Genomic DNA, 21884 nt, shown 5'->3' with positions numbered 1-21884 from the left:
CACGAGTGATTATTCTTTCAGACGAGTTGCCCACCTGACTGGCCTCAAGATGTCTTTGGAAAGAAAAGGATGACGTTACAGGGAACAAAGAAAAAAGGATGCACTGCAAGCGTGCACTTAAAGTGGCTTATTGTATATCCCGACTTCAAGGTAGGCCTGATTTTTCTGTTCCAGGACAAGGATTTAAATTTTCGCAATGTGTATGTGATCTGAGAAAGATAAGGAGGAAAAGTCTAAGCGAAGGTATAGCAAGAGGTTGTCTCAAAGCAGCTAGAATGGCCAGGCAACTGAGGATAAAAACGCCTCTTGTAGCCTATATCATTTAAACCAATTAATCTTAATGCCAGTGAAACCAAGTGACAAAATGCTGTTTTCATTTATTCAAGCATGAAATTAAATACAATTTTCTCATAAAAATAGAACAGGTAAAACTGAAGCTAAAATCACCAGAATGGCAGGAAAATGTACAAGGTGAATTCAGGTTTATTACTTTGCCCTTCATAATTTTTTGTTCTGTCAGCATAATGGGAATGCTACTGACAAAGATGAAACTGTGGTGCCAGGCATTTAGAAAACGAAAGAGTCAGCAGCATGCCTAGGACCATCATAACTTTCTGTGCTGCATGACAGCTTTGCTACAATCAGCAGTTGTTACGGCAAGTTAGTGTCTAGCTCAAGATTCTGTCTCACAGCACTGATGAAAAATGTACATATGTGTCAAAGTATTATGAAGACAAATAAGAAAGCTGAGGCCGTTCACATTTTGATGAGAACAGAGAAGCATACCCACACACCAGCTACATGAGAGTTGAAATCATGGCCTGCTCGAAAGAGTCAGACACAGAACCAAATATATTTAGAAGGGTGGATGATTGGACTTGTTATGTTAGTTCATGAAGCAAGAAAAAAAAATTGCAGTGCAAAAAAAAAAAAAAGCCAGTCAGGGAACTCCGTGCAAAAAAAAAAAAAAAGTTGCCATTGTCCCATAAGATCATTGACTGTCACATAATAAAAAAAAACATGGTGCAGCGATCTAGTGCTAGATTGGTTTTTCGGCTCCTAATAAGTTGAGTTATTATTTCGCAGAAGATGGCGGTTGGCTGCACAAAGAAGCATCGGGAAAAATTTGTTGACTACGTTGAAAATGCTGTGTATGCATGAAATATCTCTCTCCTGTGGCAAACAATGTGTGGGGCAAACGGGCAGATGCCTAAATGATTAGCTGCGGTAGCATGGGCCAGACGTTAAGAACATGTGTGGGAAAGGTCTGTTGGCCACTGCCGCATTTGCAAAAGCATTCTTCCCCTTCTCAAAAAAAATGCTTGGTTTTAAAAGTGCACGAAAACCGAAAACATGTTAAATAATTGAAGCGAAATAGACTGCACTTTTCAAAGGTGATTGTGTAAGTAGACCCGTGCTGTGCTGTTGCCGAAAGAGCTCTCATATCTAGGAGGTACGCTTTGCTAGTGCATGTTCTGATCGTGCACTTACGATACGATGGTATAAAAACTGCCCTTCCTTTCCAAAATAAATATTGCTGGAAGTTAGCACTGTGCGTGTTTTCTTTTCTGTCAGTGTTTTTTTTGTGCTACGCTTTCTTCCTTGCAAATATATTTGTACCTCTGGCTTAATTTCTAGGAGTGTGAATTCCCTAGTAGTACAATTCACAGTAGCTATCTTACTTAGGTCTGGTGCACCAAGAGTTATAAGCATGCAGCCCAAATATTGCAGAATACATAGCAAACTGTTTATAAAAATTTTGCATTACAGGAAAACAGGTTATATCAGTATAATACAATAGAATTTATTCTTGGTGATGTCATGGTAATTAAAATAATTCTCAGTGTTATGCAGTATTTAACCATAATGCCACCAATAATATTACATAAGCAAAGGAACCAAACTGTTATAATTACTGGAGGCTGGTTGATATAACTTAAAATGCTTCAATATCCATTGCTCTGATACCTACACATATTAATCTTTTCAAGAAACATATATATTTTGTAGACAATATACACATCTAATAATTGTCATTCCCTTTTGATCATTTTGCATTTCAGGTTGACATCGCTGACGGCACAGGAATAGAAAGGACATACAGAATGAAGGCTGACAAGATAAGACAGCACCCCTAGTCGCTGCTGCGGTCACTTCCGGATGCTGCTGGATTCTTTTGGCTGTTTTTGACCGTTTCAGCGACATCGGCAGAGGACGCTGGATGTCACCGTTTTTTGCGCGAATATGTCGAAGTGCGTCTATCGAAAAACGTCTGCAGCGTTAAAAAAAATGAGAAAGCAAGTTGTTGTGGGCTGCACTCCTGCCTATTTATCGTGCTCCGTACCGACCAGTGGAAATCGCCATTACTTAGCAAGGCAATGTCATCAGCGAATCGCAGATTAGTCAGGTATTCTCCATCTATCCTTATTCCTAACTGCCCCCATTCCAAGTCTCTGAATACTTCCTCTAAGCAAGCTTTGAACAGTACTTGGGAGATAGTGTCTCCTAGATCAGGGTGCCTTAGAACACGCAGCTAGAAAAACAAATATGACGCATGTGCTGTATGTGGCAACTCCAGTGAAACAATTGACCATATTACACTCGAATGTAATGGTATCCATCCGGAAGTTGATGTAGGCGCAGTCACTGTTCCTGAAGCTCTGAGGTTTGGAGATACCAGTGGCCGGGTGAATAAACCGGCGGTGGAAGCTAGCAAAAAACTACTGGAAGATTGGTGGCTTAAAAGCAGAGAAGTGACATAATGTTAGTAATGTAGAAACAAAAATTTCATAAATAGAATGATGGTGTAGTTAACCAATATAAAACAATAATTAACATTTAGTGACAAAAATGAGCATGATAGCTACTGCTACCACCCCGTTTCAAAGGGGACGCTCCTATATTCCATCCAGCCGCTCGCTTCGCGTCCTGGCCCGGGATTCCCCGGTCGTGACGCATCGCATGGCCAAGAGAATGGCTGCCGACTTCTTGCTGAAGCCCAAGGATCCTCCACCCCCTCCCTCCAGGAGGACGAAATGTCAGTTTGCCCCTGGCCACATTCCGCCCGCGCTGCTCTAAAGCCTGCATGACAGAGAGGCCCGGGGACACCACGTCAACCTCCTGTGGCTTGCCCCCTCCGAACCAGCCGGTCTCTCCTCCGGACATCTCCCTGGAGGAGCCTGCTGCCCAGGAGTCCGGCCTCACAGGGCTTGAGTCCTCGTGCGGCTGGCACTCGTCTCACAGGGGCGTCCCGCCCGAGGGGTGGCTGTGGGCCCCCCTTAGGCTCTTTCAGCGCCTGGGGGGACTTCAGTGCCCCACTGGACGACCTGTCGCCCCTGACAATGCCCTGGATGGGTGACCCTCCCTGCACCTGCCGGGCCTTCCCAAGAGTCCCTGCTGCAGAGCCAGGACCTGTCCCAACTGTCTGGGGAGATCGAGTGGCAGGTGGGCCTTGCCAACAACCCCCCCCCCCCCCCCCCCCCAGAGCAGTCCCCGAGCAGGGTTGGCACTGCCCTCTTCCAGTGCCTTCCTTCCAGAAATGGGCTTCCTTCCTGAGCCGCTCCAGGGTGGCTACCGCGGAGGACCAGGCCGCTACACCTGCGGTCCTGGGAGTGAGGGTGAACCCCTCACAAAACATTGTGGCCGTTGATGCCGCCACTGAGAGGCCCTCACGGCCTCTCAGGAGATCCAGGCTCTTGCTGCAGTCGCAATGCGGGGCCATTCTGCCTCACTCTGAGAGGGGCACCGCCATGGGGTACGTCCATGGAGTCCCAACGAACATCAGGGACGAGGACCTTCCTGCGGCCATGGAGGCGCCTGTTCCAGTCCTGGGTATCCACTGAGCTCGGGGAACTGCTCTCCGGGTGCGGTTCAGGCCCCCGTTTCTTCTAGCCTGGGTGGTAATCTTCCGCCTGCGCCTTCCAGTCCGGCCGGCTCTGCTACGGCCAATCCAGTGCGGTCGGTGTGGCTGCCTGGACCATGTGAAAGCCTCCTGCAAAGAGGCGCACCGATGCACACGCTGTGGCCGCCACCACCAGACCAGCGCATGCAATGCTGGAGTGCCTCGCTGCACCAACTGCGGGGGGCCCCCCTCTGTCTTTCACCCTGCTGCCCCCGCTGGCAGGAGGAACATCAGGTGGCAGCGGCAATGGTGCCGTCCCTGGAGCCTGTCTGGGAGGGAGGTGAGGGCCAGCTTGCGGGAGAATCCTGGTGCCCACACATACTCCCGGGCCCTGCAGTCACCCCCCAGGGTGACTGAGGACTGCCGTCTGGTTTCTCCCTCGACACCAGCGAATGGGACCCCGGGCATGCCACTCTCCCCTGCCAGACTGAGCGGGAGGTTGGAGGAGCTGTCCTGGACCCGGTGCGCCATCTCCAGAAGTCTGCACAGCCGTCGGGGGCTCGCCACCTGCCGCACCACCATGGCTAGGGCCCTGCCAGAGGTCCCCTACCCATGGGTCCTGCAGAACTGCTGGCCCTCCGCCCTCGCAGGGCAGAACTCATCAGTCGGCTACAGGCGGAACCCCACCTCCGGGACATCCTAGCCCTCCAGGAGGCATCCCAGGGAGTGCCACCTGCCGGGCTATCAGATTTCCCTGAGCCAGACGTGTGAGGCTGACCCCTGCCTGAGGCCCCTCCATCCCTCTTCGCCCGTTCATCCCTCCTCTAGGCTGAGTGAGTGATGCGGTAGGGGCCCCCATGGAGGCGGTCTGTGTCAGACTTAGAGGGGTGGATACGGCTGTCGCAAACGTATATGTCCGTCCTGTAACTCGCAGGGTCACCACGTCCTTATCACAGCTGGCCAGCCTCATAGGCGGCAACTGTTTGCTCTGCTGCGACTTCAACGCGGTGCACCCGGAGTGGTGTTCCCGCAGGGCAAATCGCCATGGCTGCCCTCAGCAGAATTACTTGCAAATTAAAATCATTAGTTTTGGATTACCAAGTATTACGTCTCAGCCAAGGAAGACACACATGCAGGAAGCCAGGGAACGAACAGAAGTGGGCTTTATTCACCCAATGACAGTTGAAAGCGGAGGACACAGCTTCACATGCTTTTTTATGAAACAGAGCAGACGGCAGTACAGCAAACCCCCCTTCTTTGTCTGCGGGAAGAAGACACAACGAATGCTGCTCAAGATAGGACTTAACTCGATTTACAGGAAGTCTAGAAGGCTGCAACTTACATCGTTGTAAGATGTCTACACCTGCGGAAACACAGTGGTCGGACTCTTGTTCGGGAAGGATCCTAGAAATCTGGTGTACGAACGTTTCATAAAAAAGCATGTGAAGCTGTGTCCTCCGCTTTTCAACTGTCATCCAAAACTTAATATGTCAAAACTTAAAGCTGAAGCAAAGAAACTATGCAAGAAATTGGACCTTGGGTCTGTGCTCAAAAAGATTACAGATTGTAAAAAGGAGTTCCTTCAGGTTTTCTTCAGTGCAAAGACCCATAAAACTGATGTACCGTTCCGTGCTATTGTATCTGAGAATGGCACATGGCAAAAATCCGTGGCCCTGTGGTTACAAGAAAAACTAAAAGTGCTTTCTGTTCAAGATCCCTTCCTTGTCCGTAACTCTGAGCAGGTGTTAGATTTTGTTAATTCACATGCAGGTCAAGGCGTTTTTGCTTTTTCTGTCGATGTAAAAGACTTGTACTATTCCATTCCGCATGACGCTCTCCTATCCTGTATTGAAGATAGCATTGATCAGTATGGGCCGATTGCCTTTCAAAATGCTTGTGGTTTATCAGTGAATGGATTTTTAGAACTATTACGATTTTACCTGACTTCGACTTTCATAATTTTGGATGGAAAACCATACCTTCAGAAACAAGGCATCTGCATTGGGTCGTGCATAGCCCCGATCCTAAGCGATTTATTTTTAGCCCGGCTGGACAGGTCTTTTGCTGATACAGTAACTGATACCAATGTTATTAGGATTTTTAGATACGTTGACGACTACCTCATTGTACTTAACAGAAATGACGGTTCCTTCATGGATGACGCTTTTAATGTCCTTGCGCTGTTTCGTAACCATTTTAAAGCTCTAGAATTAACATTTGAATTACCTGAAACAGGTGGTATTCAATTCCTAGATATTAACTTCATACTTCATCATGATCGGACGTGCTGGATGTTTAAACCTCGTGGCGAAAAACCATTGTTACCTTTCAATTCATTGCACTCTAAACTTGTGAAACGTTCCATTGCTCGCCTTTCATTTGTTAATTCTTTGAAGAAATCTTGCCCGCACCTCATGCATGACAGTTTTTCACAACAGTGTAAGCGTCTAGAATGTGCCGGGTACCCTTCCCATCTTCTTGTGTCCGTGGCCGAAGGCGTTTTGAAGAAAGTATGCCAGAAAAAAAGCGGATGTCAGTCAACAGGCCCCGTGTAAGAAAGAAAAAATTGCCGTCATCCCTTACATTCATAGGCTGTCCCATAATCTGAAAAAAGTTGCGCAGCGATCGGGAGTTAGAGTGGCTTTTTCGGCTCCGAATAAGTTGAGTCAGCTATGCACAAAGAAACATAAAGAAAAATTTGTTAATTGCATCCAAAATGTAGTATATCAAATACCCCTATCCTGTGGCAAGCAATATATTGGTCAAACGGGCAGATGCCTCAATGATAGGCTTCGTGAGCATGGCCGGGATGTCAGTAATAGGTGTGGTAAAGGTTTGTCGGCTCATTGCCGTGTTTGCAATTGTATTCCTCTCCTGAAAAAAAGTATGGTTTTAAAAGTGCACAAAAACCGGTTAACGCGTGAAATAGTTGAAGCTGAATGGATTACTCTTTTGAAAGATGATTGTATTAGTAACCCTTCTGTCGCGTTGTTGCCAAAGGAGATTGCGTATCTGAGTGACATGACTTGCTAGCGCATGTTCTTTGGCGCATGTGATACGCGGTGGTATAAAACCATGCTTTCTTCCTTAAATAAACATTAGTTGGAAGTTAGCGCTGTGTGTGTATTCTTTCTCTGTCTTTGTCTTGGTGCGCTACATTTTGTTCCCTTCGATCATGTACCAACAAGCCCAAGTATCTACCCTTCAGAAAAAAACAACGCAGGCAGAACAAGCACTACACCTGGATCGAGCTTGTTGTACTTTTTCCGTGCTCATTATTTCCTGCTGCTTTAATATAGATAACGAAAACCAACTTGCCCAGCTTCCTTTTCTCCTAGGTTATACCTAGGTCCATGGGGGTCACAAACCGCTATCATTACAAGCGACTGATGCAGTCTAAAATCACATACACAAAGAGGCTTAACAGTAAAAATAAGTTTAGTTGCATTTCCACGCAACTTCACTTTTTCTTCAAGACAATTCCACGCTTGAACAATGCACAAATATTGCCTGACTGACCTTGGCACAAACGGGAAATGCAAAGGTGTCCGCGTGCTGTGCGATATATCACACATAGGGTATATACATCTTCAGCCTTGGGGAATGTGCTTGGTTCGACCTTGATCTGATATCAGTCATTTGGTGGAAGCATGAACGAAATATTGTTCCAGATGCAGTGGCGGAGGTTTCAACCTAAAATAAAATTTAAGTGAAGTTCTGTGTACCTGAAAGGCGCAGCAGGAAACATTTTCCTTCAACTTTCTTTCGGCGTGCGACAGCCTTCTTGTTATGTGCCAATGAAAACAAATTTTTGCACATACTGCTTTAATCGTGCAGCGGTGGCGTAGCGGTAGAACATCCGCCTCGCATGCAAGAGGACCGGGGTTCAAATCCCGGTGCCGCGCAATTCTCCACCGGATGAAAAAAAAAAAAAAAAAAAAAAAATCCGCGTGTCGATGGAATTGCATATACAGGTTTGGGGTGCGACCTGATGCCGATGAACACCTCCGGCAACGCACTCCCTCACCAGAACAGGAGTTGGCCACCCTGGTGCAGTAATTGGCCACAACCTCCTATGATAAGCTCCATAAAACCCCGGCCCTCAGTCACCAGCGGCTGCGGAACAACTGACCACGGCGGCGGTCAGACCTGTGACGCAGCAGGGGGTGCTAAGAAAGCCTGGCTCCGCTGGACAGGCCGCCATTGGAAACTGACCCTGGCAACGTTTAATGCTAGAACCCTAGCTAGTGAAGCTAGTTTAGCAGTGCTGTTAGAGGAACTAGAGGGCATGAAATGGGATGTCATAGGGCTTAGTGAGGTTAGGAGGCCGAATGAGGCATATACTGTACTGAAGGAAGGGCATGTACTGTGTTATCGAGGTTTACCTGAGAGGCGACAACTAGGAGTAGGTTTCCTTGTCAATAAGTATATAGCGGGTAATATAGATGAATTCTATAGTATTAATGAGAGGGTTGCAGGCATCGTAATTAGGCTTAATAAGCGGTATAAACTGAAGGTTGTACAGGCCTATGCACCTACATGTAGTTATGATGACCAGGCAGTTGAAAGCTTCTATGAAGATGTAGAATCGGCAATGCGAAAAGTAAAGACGCAGTATACTGTACTAATGGGCGACTTCAATGCCAAGGTAGGGAAAAAACAGGCAGGAGACAAGGCAGTAGGTGACTATGGCATTGGTTCTAGGAATAGCAGGGGGGAGTTACTAGTTGAGTTTGCAGAGCGCAATAACTTACGAATCATGAATACCTTCTTCAGCAAACGGAAGAACCGAAAATGGACATGGAAAAGTCCTAACGGAGAGACTAAAAATGAAATCGACTTCATAATGTGTTCAACCCCCGCCATTGTGCAGGATGTAGAGGTAATCGGGAAAGTTCGATGTAGTGACCACAGGATGGTGAGGTCCCGAATTAGCCTAAATCTGAAGAAGGAACGCAATAGATTAGTAAGAAAGAAACCCATCAACGAATTAGCGGTGAGGGGGAGGGCAGAAGAGTTCAGGATCTCGCTACAGAATAGGTATTCAGCTCTAACTGAGGATGGCGACATTACCCTAGAGGCAAGGAATAATAATTTCAGAGATATCATTACTGAGTGCGCGGTAGAAGTAGGCGGTAGGATAGTTAGAGAGGATACCGGTAAGCTGTCTAAGGAGACGAAAGATTTGATTAAGAAACGGCAGAGTATGAAAGCTTCCAATCCAACAGACCAGATCGAATTGGCCGAGATATCAAAGCTAATCAATAAGCGCAAGGTGGCCGATATAAGGAAGTATAACATGGAGAAAATTGAGCATGCTGTAAAGAACGGGGGAAGCCTTAAAGCGGTAAAGAAGAAATTGGGCATAGGCAAAAACCAGGTGTATGCGATAAGGGACAAGGCGGGCAACGTCATCACTAATATGGAAAAGATAGTCAAAGTAGCCGAGGAGTTCTATACAGATCTCTACAGTAGCCAAAGTAGTCAGGACCGTAATGAGATTGGCGATAGGGAAAAACAGTCAGACGTTCCACCAGTGACGAAGGACGAGGTCAAGAAAGCACTAGAAACTATGAAAAGGGGGAAATCAGCTGGAGAGGATCGGATAACTACAGATTTGCTGAAGGACGGGGGGGATATCGTGCTAGAAAAACTGGCCACCCTGTATACGCAGTGCCTGGTGTCATCGACGGTACCGGAAGCATGGAAGAATGCAAACATTATCCTCATTCACAAGAAAGGGGACTCTAAGGACCTTAAAAATTACAGACCAATCAGCTTACTGTCTGTTACGTATAAGGTATTTACTAAGGTAATCGCTTATAGAATCAGGACAACCTTAGACTGCAATCAAGCAAAGGATCAAGCAGGGTTTCGGAAACGGTACTCTACTATCGATCATATCCATGCCATCAATCAGGTGATAGAAAAATGCTCGGAATATAATCAGCCCTTATACATAGCATTCATTGATTACGAAAAAGCATTTGACTCAGTTGAAACCTCGGCGGTGATGCAGGCATTGCGAAATCAGGGGGTTGACGAGCCCTACGTGAAAGTGCTGGAAGATATATATAGTGGCTGCACAGCAACCATAGTTCTGCATAAAGAAAGTAACAAAATTCCCATAAAGAAAGGTGTTAGGCAAGGAGACACAATCTCCCCAGTACTATTCACAGCTTGTTTAGAGGAAGTATTCAGAGACTTGGAATGGGAGCAGTTAGGGATAAGGGTAGATGGAGAATACCTCAGTAATCTGCGATTTGCTGATGACATTGCCTTGCTAAGCAACTCGGGAGATGAACTGCAAATAATGATTGATGACCTAGACAGGAAAAGTAGAAAGGTAGGCTTGAAAATCAATATGCAGAAGACCAAGGTAATGTTCAACAGCCTCGGGAAGGAACAGGAGTTTACATTAGGTAGCGAAATACTGGAAGTAGTAGGCGGATATAACTACTTAGGACAGGTAGTAACCGCAGATCCGGACCATGAAAAGGAAATAACAAGAAGAATAAGATTGGGATGGAGCGCATTTGGCAAGCACTCGCAGATTATGACTAGCAGCTTACCGGTATCGCTCAAGAGGAAAGTATACAACAGTTGCATCTTGCCTGTACTCACCTATGGGGCTGAAACGTGGAGGCTAACCAAGAGAGTTCTACTTAAGTTAAGGACAACCCAGAGGGCTATGGAACGAAAAATGGTAGGGGTAACATTAAGAGATAGAAAGCGTGCAGAGTGGGTCAGAGAAATAACGCAAGTCAACGACATTCTAGTGGAAATTAAGAAGAAGAAATGGACATGGGCAGGACATGTAGTGCGAAGAGAGGATAACCGATGGTCGCTGAGGGTAACAAACTGGATTCCAAGGGAAGGAAAGCGTAGCAGGGGGCGGCAGAAAGTTAGGTGGGCGGATGAGATTAAGAAGTTCGCAGGGGTCAAGTGGATGCTGCTAGCACAGAACCGGGTTAAGTGGAGAGATATGGGAGAGGCCTTCGCCCTGCAGTGGGTATAATCAGGCTGATGATGATGATGATGATGATGATGCTTTAATCGTCAGTCACTGGTTATAAACATTTGGCTGAGGTCTGTACATCCATTGAAGCACGTCATATCTGATGAGGAAAACAATAGAAAGACTACTGTGAATTTTCAGCTTTCATTATGTATAGAACAGGAAAGAAAACTCAGTACTAAGAAGGTGGAGCAGTAGAACACACCCTAGGTTTTTTTTTTTTCTGAACTCGTTTGAACCGGTTCGGGGAGGGTCGAACTGGCTTGAACAAGAACGGAATGCGTCTCCAGAGCTGAAACCGAACATGTACCCGAAAGGCGTGAACGATAACCCCAAAAAATCTGGTTGGACATTTTGCTTTCAAATACTCATAAGAATGTGACCAGTGGTTATAAACACAGAGTGTGTGTGGCGTACGCATCAGCTGACAAACCACCTTTCTTTGTGCTTCAGGTCCTTCCTGGCATACTCGTACGGTGTTGTCTAGCGCGGCACCGTCATTGGGGACCTTCATACCGAGGCCTGCCAACTTTGGCAGCGTGCAAACGCTACACAAGGGTCGGAAGCCATCGGAGAGCCACCAATCATTGAAATGCATCCCGTCTTCATGCCATCACCATGGTCATCGACATCAACAGTAGCGCCAGCTATAAATGTCCGGCAACATCGGAGCTGCTCCAGTGGGCACGGGTGCAGCCTGGCGTACGCATCGGCTGGCAAACCACCTTTCTTCGTGCTTCAGGTGTGTAATTGCATTTCCTTGTACGCAAAAAGGTGTGATAATCGTTTTTTACAGCTGTGCCCACGGGTTTTAGTATGCATTGTAAACGAGTGTTTTCACAATGGTGTACTTTTGTTGCGGGCGGGAGATGTGGAGGAAAATCCTGGTCCTCCCGGTCCCGAAACCTGCCCTCATACCGCTCGCAACAAACAGTCCGACCCCATACGTTCGACTGAGCAAGACGAGACAGTAGACAGAGCCGCCACTGTAACATGATTAACGCAAACGAATCACAACCTCGAAATTCTATGCCTACTTCGCGATCTGCAACTTGAGACTACCACAGTTCAGGCGAGTAACGAGGTAATTAAGAAGGGCATGAATGAAATGCGGCTTGGACAACACAACATTGAATCCTCACTTGCAAATATTGGCAGCAGGCTAGAGGCTGGGAAAACTAGGTTGAAAACGCTTGAAAGCCATAAACAGGACCCTACCCGTTCTATCGACGAACTTCGCAAACAAAACCAGTTGTTGCATGCTCGTATCGACGAGCTTGAAAATAGGAGCCGGCGCGATAACATAATCTTGCATGGAATACCAGACGGCATAGAAACGGGGGGGGGGGAAACTGAAGACAAAGTTTCGAATCAAAGTTGCTGACAACCTGTTGTGATCACCATTTGTCATCGACTGACATCGACCGAGCTCATAGATTAGGTCAGTATTCACTCTTGCGCTGTCGTCCTGTCATAGTTAAATTCGCTAGTTATAAAACTAAAGAAAAACTTTTCAGTCTGCCTCAAAACTAAAAGAAAAGGATAGAGTAAAAGCTCGTTAATTCGACATCGACGGGACCGTGAAAAATTTTCGAATTATCGAATAAAAAAAAAAAACGAAATGAGCCCCTGGTGACATACCTTTATTGATAAAGAAGTTAGTTATCACCGTCTGTTTTTTCGGGCGAATTTGATCGGCGACAATAGCGCTAATCGCTGCAAGATGCTCCATGGCATGCGCACCATCGGTAATCTGTTCGCAGAATTCTTCCAGAATGGACAGCGCTTCTGCGGCTTCTTTAACCATGCGCTTCGGCGGTGGGGGAGCTGGTCACAATGATCTTCTGATGAATCGTCGTTGCCGGTGTTTTTAACTTCCTGAATTATGTCGTCCTCAGTCAGCTGTCTGGCGACTGCGACGCCATCATCGATGGTGATGTAATCAGCAAGCCGCCGTCCGCAGTCTTTTCCTTTTAGCATTGAAGCTTTCACTGTGGAACGCCTCCAAGATGCTGTTTTCATTTTTGACATATGTGGCCAAGATTGTCCTCTTCACTCCATACTTGTTCATCACGTCTTGGCGTGAAACGCCGTCCTTGATCGCCTTCAATAATTGTACTTTTGTGGCCAGGTCCTTCGCTTCATACTTCGGCCGCTTTGCTCACGCTCACGTCGAATTAACCGATTTGCCGAACTAACGGGGGTCGAATTAACGAGCTTTCATTGTATTAGTGTGACAGAAGACTTCAGCCACTCGTCTTGCTCAGTAAAAACTAACCGGCTTCGCTAAACTACAGCCAGCATCCCTACGCTACCGACTCAGGTTTCATTTCCAACAAATGCTACATGTATAATCCTGTTGCTGACATATACGAAGTCGTCTCTACCAGTCCGCAACTTCAGATTAACAATTCGACACCGCCAGGCCCTGCACTAACAACCGAAGTATCATCTGATTAGGGAATCCAGAGAGGAAGTGGCCACACGCAACAATCAACGCATGCATCTGTCGTATTCACTAACATTACAAGCATTGTCAAAAAGTGCACAGAACTTTCCTCTCTTATCGATTCATGCTCCGCTGATATTATTATGTTGTCTGAAACATTTCTGCGTGGGAACATCAGAGACAGTGAAATCCTCGACTCAGCTAACCAATTTCATTTTTCAGATTTTATAGAGAGGAAAGGCAAGGCGGAGGTGTTCTCATAGTTATCAAAAAACATTTGGAATCATTCGCGCTCAATATTACGACAAACATAGGAGTCATTTGGGTGTCAGTGAACCTGGTTCACTGCCCCTGTGTTTTTATTGGATGATTTCAGTTACCCTGGTATTAACTGGACCTCAACTGCATAGTTTTCCTCTCGAACGTGCTGCGAATTTCTTGATGTGTGTTCATCATTGAGCTTTACCCAGATTGTTACTAAACCTACCCGGATCACAGAAACAACAGCTAACATATTAGACCTGATTTTGTGCACATATGTCCCGAACTGTTCTCAGCTGACCTACTTGCCAAACTTAAATGATCACATTGTATTAAACTTTAGCACCACTATCCCTGTGCAAAAAAAAAACGCGAGACAATAAAACTACCGTGCAACTACAGTCGAACCTCGATATATCGAACAGCGTGGTGATTGCAAAATAGTTCGATATAGCCGGAATTCGATATACAAAATCATGTAGAAAACGCGTCAAAAACTAGTACAAATCAATCAATGAACCAATCGTGGCACAGTGGCGCAATAAATACTCACTTGAAGTTTCAAACAAAGTATTTGCTCCTTTGGCTTAAAGTACTGTAGCAGCATAGCGTGCTTAACCATGGCGTCCTCAACGTAGTCTAAACGGTCCACAAGCGATAGTCCAGCGCCTTCTATTGCGCCGCAGTAGCGGCGTACAAGGTCCAAAGCAGCTACAGCCTCAGTTGCAGTCGGGAGCGGGGCAGCGCTTACGGGATCAACCTAGGCAGCGTCTTCGTTTGGCCGCTCAGCAGTAACTTTTTCTCTACATCTGTCAACTCCGCCACTGTTCCGGTGCTGTCATCACCGCCAACGAAGTCATCAATGCACATGCTGTGTGGCTCAGCACCGACAAAGCGCTCCAACTGGCTCCAGGTTTCTTCGAGCTGGCATTCTTCCTCTGTCCAACGCTGATTCTTCAGTTGCTTGCTCGGAAGCTTCTTCAATGCGGCTTACAAAACCCGCATGCCGAAAGCAGTGAACTACTGTCGACTGCTTGACGCTGTCCCACGAGGCTTTCAGCATTTGAATGGCACCCAAAAGGTCTATCTTTAGCTCTTGGCCCATCCGCAGCTTGAGAAGCAAAATGTCGATCAGCCGACGTTTATAAATGGATTTGAAAGCACGAATAATGCCCTGGTCCAATGGTTGCAGCTTCGATGTCGTGTTCGGCGGCAAAAACTTAATTTCAATGTTGCTCAGCTGGACATCAGTGTGGTGTGCTGTGCAATTGTCAACGATGAGGCAAACCGTCCGGCCTTGACGCGCCAGCTCCGAGTCCCATGCCTTCAACCACTTTTGGAATATCTCCCGAGTCATCCACGATTTCTTGTTCCATGCGTATGTCACCGGAACACTGGGGCAGTTGCGCATGCATCTCGGGGTTTGAAACTTGCCTATGACAAGTGGCCGCAGCTTCGTGCTGCCATCCATATTCGCAGCCAACAGAACTGTAATATGAGCCTTGCCTTGCTTTGCGGCCGTGGCACTTGTCTCCGCACGTGTCGAGCGTTTGTCGCGGAAGCATTTGCCAGAACAGGCCCGTCTCGTCAGCATTGAATATGTGATTGGGCTCATACTTGACGAGAATCTTAGGCCACTCTTCTTCAAGCCACTTCTTGATCTCGCTTTCATTGGCGTCCTCACTTTCCCCCGAGACTGTCTTCCCGACAATGTTAAAGCGGGCCTTAAAACGTTGCAGCCAACCGCTGCTGGCATTGAAGTTCTCGGCACCGAGAATGAACGCAAAGTTCTTGGCCTTCTGTTGTATCATCGGTCCCGATACAGGAATATTCCGGGCCCTTGCGTCGATGAACCATTTGTGCAGCGCCTTCTCAACATCTTCAAAGGCAGCTTTGCGCACCCGCCGCGCGCCTTAGTGCTGGTTTTGTTCCGCCTTGGCCTTTATGTCACTCTTGTTTTTCAGCAGAGTGCTCAAAGTGCTCCTCGGTATGCTGAAAGCTTCGGCGACGCCTGACTTTTTTTCACCATTTTCAACGCGGCGGATCACTTCCAATTTCGCAGCAAATGTCAGGGTCATCCGCTTCTTTGCGTTTGCAGCCATCACCACGCCGTGACAGGCCACACACGATAACGACTGGCGCAGCACAAGTGGCAGCGCCGAGACGCGGTTAGTCGTTGCCAAACTAAATCAGGCTAGCCGCCGCTACGTTCAAATGGCGCCCTCGGCGCGACCGATGTATGCAGCGATCGTGCGCAGCAGTCGGGAACGCCCATCGCGCTGCCGCTATCTTCGAGGGCGTTGAGGGAAAGCTCGCCTCCTGTCAACAGAGTGCACATGGTTTGGGGTGGCGGAGTTCGATTTATCCATTTGGCAACCGACGCCGTTCGAAATAAAAAATTAAAAATGCATGCGATTTTCCGCGTGATATAGAAAGTGTTCGATATAATTTGATATATCCGTGTTCGATATATCGAGGTTCGACTCTATAAGCGGGCAGATTTCGACCAAATTAATATGCACTTGCATTCTTTCTTAACATCATTCTTAGATACTTTTCAAGAGCGCTCTGTTGAGGCAAACTGGGATTTATTCAAAACCAAGGTTGAGGATCTTACTAGTCGCTTTATTCTGACTCGAACCATATCATATAACCCGGATGTGCCATGGTATAAATTGGACATAAGACGACTTTCAAACAGAAAAAAACGATTTTATCGTACGGGTTAATCATCTCATAATCAGAACCGCTGGGAATTGTATCGTAAAGCAAACGATGAATATATTTCCGCTGTAAGGAGAGCTAAAAAATATTTAGCTGCGAACACACTACCTACTGGATTAATGCAGAATCCCCCAAAATTTTGGAAGATTATTAACCCCAAGGAAACTGCACGTATTACATTAACAGACTTAGGTGATGAACCAGTACCTGATAATAAATGCGCGAGTGTCCTTAATGATGTGTTTTCAAATTGCTTTTCTACTTCTTCCGTCGTTGAACTTCCTATTTTTCGCGGTTACAAATATTTGCCAATGTATCCCGTGGTGGTCCACTCTGATGGTGTTGCTAAAATTATTGACAGCCTTAAAGTATTTTCAGCAGCCGGCATCGATAACATTAATGCAAAGTTTTTGAAAAGCACCAAAATGTATTCATCAGTTATTTTAGCTAAAATATTCCAGCAGTCATTGGAAAGTTGCGAATTACCGTCAGACTGGAAGATGGGAATTACCGGATTCCTTCGGCGCACACGCAGTGGCATTAGTGGGGCCAAGTAGGGCTAATGCGCGTGCGCAGCCGCCACTCTCTACTTCTCTGTGCGTAAATAGTAAGCCTCGAAGCCGTGGATTCATGTTGCAAGGCCAGGGGTCTGTTTTTTTTTTATTATTATTATTATTTTGCAATGCACCGTAAACGCTTTCGCAGACATTTAGTGCATGTGGTGGTTTGGCGGAATGAAGCGCGTGTCTGTATGGGACTGTCGTGCAGAACAGAGTACTGATATCCAGCGCGGCACACACACATCGCAGCTGTTTTTAGACTGCTGCAATGAAAACAAATCGAACATATTTATTAGCACAATGACAGCCTCCCTTTACGAGTGCACATGGTTATCCCCGATTAGTCATCGCGGTGGAATTCCGAGCTTTTCGGGTGTTTCCTGCGCCTCATTCCAGTTTTGTACCGAAAAAAGAAAATTGTAAATAAACGTCGCGTTTGGTTTCGACATAGGACATCATTCTCTTCACACCCTCGAACACGTCAGTTGGCTTGAGTAAAGTAAGTAGAGGAGGCTCAGAATTTTTGCCTCCAAAGGGCAGAAAGTCGATTGACACCGTCGAAATGAAATATGCGACAATATGTGGAGTGGAAATCGCAAGGCAGTCTGATTCGGCGTGCAGTTTTGACGTCGAGGCCACCAGCGGCATTTTTCTTTTTTTACTGAAAGCATTTCCGATAACAAACATGCAAAGCAGTAAAAGGAAATAAAACCAAAGACTAACGCTAGTTGTAATCCTTACTGCTTAGCATCAAGGAGCCATGTGGTCTTTATAAATATAAAGGTTCAGAAATGAAAGCAATTCCAAGCAAACACGCAGAAGACACGCAGCAAGCTCTACCAAGGCAGCAGTTGTTGCTTCCCTCAGGAGATAGGAGCGTGAGTCTTGCATGAAGGCACATTCACGAGCTGGGCTGAACCTGTTCATGTAATGCCATTAAGGCTATGCGCAAAAAAGACGACACAAAAAACAGAGGCAACGACAGGACGAGCGCAAACTAACAACTAGTTTATTAAGAAGTTTAACCTCTAAATATACAACATATAAGCGCATGCGCAGCGGAAAAAACCACAACATGCCTGATAAACGCGAACCACCGTCATACCCTACAAAACAGAATTCAACAAGGCAGACTCGCTTTGGTATAAGGCAATAGACGTATCACTGACACAATTGTGCGCTTTGTTTATCAAAAACGACTCAAATATTTCGCGCGCCACTGCGTTGCTGCCACGGCCAAGTATCTTAATCTCATTTAGTCGCGGCCGGCACTTGCAATCTCGACAATGTTCGGTTAAGTTTGTAGTACATTCCTTATCCCCTAACGTGCGCACATGCTCCCCTGCTCGATCATTAACGCATCTCCCTGTTTGGCCAATGTAGGCCTTTCCACATGTTAGTGGAATTTCATAAACAATGCCTTTAGCGCATTTTACATAGGGCTTACCATGCTTCTTTGTGCAAACGCCCGGCGTAGTTCTCTCTTTCGCCGTGAGCGAGCAGAGTCGGCCTAGCTTAACAGGTGCAGAAAACACCACAGGCACACCAAACCTGTTGGCCACCTTCTTCAAGTTGTGTGCCACTTTATGCACGTAAGGTACAATTACTGGTTTTGTACCCTCCTTTGGGGCCCGTTTGCGCACTTTTCCTTTCATTTTCTGCAGGAGAGTTTCACTCACTGCCGTCAAGATCGTGCAGGGGTAGCCCGCATTGTCCAAACGGGACACTTGTGCCAAGAAACTATCGCCCATTTTGTGCGGACATGACCTCATGAGGGCAGACTCAAGACACATAGCAGCAACACCTCTTTTGACCGTCTTCGACTGTGCAGACCCGTACGGCACAAGATCTTTTGCAACTCTGGGATGATACATCCAACACAAATGCTTATCTGAAAGAATCATTTTCATGTCCAAAAACTGCAGACTGTTATGATCTGGTACCTCATGCGTAAAAGTTAGACCTCTACCGTGTAGTTTTAAAGCTTCTAAAATCTCATTCGTCACGTCAAGGTAGTCAATGTTATCTTGTTCTTTCAGAAGAATTAAAAAGTCATCCACATATCTAAATACTTTTCAAACCATAGTGCTGTCAAGGACATTTGTCAGGGTACGGTCAATAAAAGACAGAAAAATGTTACACAGTACCGGGGCAACACACGAACCTATACAAATACCGCGACGTTGCAGGTAGAACCCATTGTCAAATGTAATGAACGTGCTATTAAGATAAAATTCAAGTAGAGTTATAAAATTATCTACAGTCATCCCTGTTGCGTTTTGAAAGGGAACATCCCCGTTCTCTTCCACACAAAGTCTAACTGCTTCAAGTAGTTCAGCATGAGGTATGGAATAAAAGAGGTCCTGGACATCTACAGAAAACATGAATCCAACTTTCTGGCTTTTCTCCAAATAGCCACTAACATCCTGTGAATTTCTAGTAGTAAATGGGTCAAACACATCTAGCTGCTGTAAATGTTTCTGCAGAAACAAACTGACCTGGTTCTGCCTTTCTCGCTCACAACTGTCCTAAAGGGCACATGTGTCTTTGCCAAGAAAAATACCTGCAACGAGTATACCTTTCGCTATCTGCCTAAATCATTGCCTTACTCTAGTCACACTCCTTTTAACTGACCTAAAGTTTTTGCTGATTGCCTGGTCTGCCTTTTCTTTAAACACACCTTCAGGTATAAGGACAAATCCACCATCTTTATCAGCCTGCAATAAACGCAAGTCATTATCTCTAAAAAAGTTCAGCACTCCTTTCGTGGCCTGCTTCCTTGTTGACGGTAGCTTGTGAATAGTCTTTGCTAAGCAGTCCACCCCTTCCAAAAAGCACCGCTCTTGACTTTCGCTTTCAGCTTTCTTGGCAATTCTTCTATTCAGTGCCAAAAGTTCATGAGCTTGTATGGCAGGCTCTTCGCTATACTTGGGTCCTTTCTTGAGAACGCTCATTACAGACTCTGGAACTTGAACGTCTCCGAGCACAGTCACAGACCCTTTTCCTCAAACGTCACTCCGCCTCTCCGTCAGCTTCAACAGTTGTTTAATTGTGACGTTCCACATGGCCTCCGTATGTTGCGAAGCATTTCGCCTGTGGACGCGCAGCATATGTTCTCCTAGCCTAGACGGGTGCTGAGCCAAGCACACAATGCGCAGCCAGTCTTGACATAGGCAAACCTGTCTCCACAACTCAGATCTGAGTAATCTACACACCCGCTTACGGTGACCAACCGACGGTTTAATAACCCCAAAAAGGGCACTCACTTCATGCGGGGTGATCCCTTTCCTGAGGTAGTAAGAGATGGATCTTGCACGAACAGAATTGGCGATGATCAAGCTGACCAAGGTATCCGCTTGAGGGTACGACGATGGAACACATAGTGGGGAAACACAGAAAGATGGGCCCGCTGTAGTAGAAATGAACCTCAACAAGAGTTGTTGTCCGGCTAGTTGGCTTGAATCATGTAATGCCATTAAGGCTATGCGCAAAAAAGACGACACAAAAAACAGAGGCAATGACAGGACGAGCGCAAACTAACAACTAGTTTATTCAGAAGTTTAACCTCTAAGTATACAACATATAAGCGCATGCGCAGCGGAAAAAACCACAACATGCCTGATAAACGCGAACCACCGTCATACCCTACAAAACAGAATTCAACAAGGCAGACTCGCTTTGGTATAAGGCGATAGACGTATCACTGACACAATTGTGCGCTTTGTTTATCAAAAACGACTCAAATATTTCGCGCGCCACTGCGTTGCTGCCACGGCCAAGTATCTTAATCTCATTTAGTCGCGGCCGGCACTTGCAATCTCGACAATGTTCGGTTAAGTTTGTAGTACATTCCTTATCCCCTAACGTGCGCACATGCTCCCCTGCTCGATCATTAACGCATCTCCCTGTTTGGTCAATGTAGGCCTTTCCACATGTTAGTGGAATTTCATAACAAAAGAACACATGCTGTGTTGACTGTCTGGACAGCATGGTTCAAATTAAACAGGCAAAAATGCAAAGCCTCTAGAGAGGTTGTCATGCAAACAGGGGCCACGTCTGTGTTCCCTACAGTGGAGAGAAAGTTGCTTTATCCTCACTACACTTGTATGCAGACATTCCTGGAAAAAGATTTAAAAAAAGGAAATAATATTGATGTAATTACTTACTCTTTGCCATGTATCAAATTTGTAATCACTGTCAGGCTCTGGTTTTCGTATGTTTCAGTGGTGAGCATTTTGAGGGTCACTTGGTGAGTTCCTCAAGCCCCAAGCCTTACTTTTCCATGTTGTTACTGGTTTTGACCTTGTCATTCGGCAAAGTTATTCACTTTAGCTAAGAATATCACAAAATGTAAAGACCAACCTCTGGACAAAGTGAATGACTTTGTTCATTAAAATGTCCATGAAGGTGTGTAACTTTGCGCAAAATCCAGGGGCGTCCTGCCAACTCCTCTTGGGCACTTGTCAAAACAATGCCTTGTTCAGTGTCCCATACCTGGAAGGAATATTGTTGCTCAGTATGAAAGACCCAGACCAAGACAAGCCCAAATGTGAACTGAGGCTCCTGCTTTCAAATCTGAAACATAGTTCAGCTGCCTGAAGATGCCCGTTCACTATGCTCACTGCCAAATTAGTCTCTAGAGGTGTGAGCTCAATAACTACAGACATTTCATTTACATTTTTACTTGGAAAAACAAAAACTGAGCCAAGGCAAAAAATGCATGTTTTGCTGTATTGCAGGATTGCAGGCTGGAAGAGAATCCTTTGGTTTGTATATAACACACATGTTGATGTCACCTGTATGTTTGCCGGTTTTAGCAGCCTCAATGTCCTTTTCTGAGCTTGCATCAGGGAAGCAAGTGGCAGCACATAGCACTAAGTTTCCCACAGGCTTCCTTCTAAGCATAGAGCCATAGACAGCAGTGGAAACCTGGCTTGGTGTCTGGCACACTTTGAAGAGAGCCATCACCAGTGAACTTTTGAAAACAATGAATTTCCACTGGAGCCTCATACCTGGAAACGAAAAGTGTCA

The 21884-nt window shown here is 46.1% G+C and overlaps 1 protein-coding gene across 2 annotated transcripts in view; it reads left to right on the top strand.

Moving 5' to 3' along the window:
* LOC146210295 (uncharacterized) overlaps positions 1-21884 on the top strand; it is a 155266-nt gene that overhangs the window by 3055 nt on the left and 130327 nt on the right. The window contains exons 3-6 of one of the 2 annotated variants that reach the window (XM_084609161.1): positions 22-150; positions 2064-3444; positions 3523-4674; positions 11313-11601. In XM_084609161.1, coding sequence (XP_084465287.1) covers positions 3342-3444; positions 3523-3842 — 423 coding nt within the window. In that variant the 5' untranslated portion in view covers positions 22-150; positions 2064-3341 and the 3' untranslated portion in view covers positions 3843-4674; positions 11313-11601. Of the gene's footprint in view, positions 1-21; positions 151-2063; positions 3445-3522; positions 7519-11312; positions 11602-21884 lie in introns of those variants that run through there. The other variant, XM_084609156.1, reaches the window with a different exon arrangement.

This window comes from Amblyomma maculatum, chromosome 1, assembly GCF_055883805.1.
Source record: "Amblyomma maculatum isolate TAMU_Amacu chromosome 1, ASM5588380v1, whole genome shotgun sequence".
Lineage (NCBI taxonomy): Eukaryota > Metazoa > Arthropoda > Arachnida > Ixodida > Ixodidae > Amblyomma > Amblyomma maculatum.
This window is presented reverse-complemented; position numbering and strand designations above follow the sequence as displayed.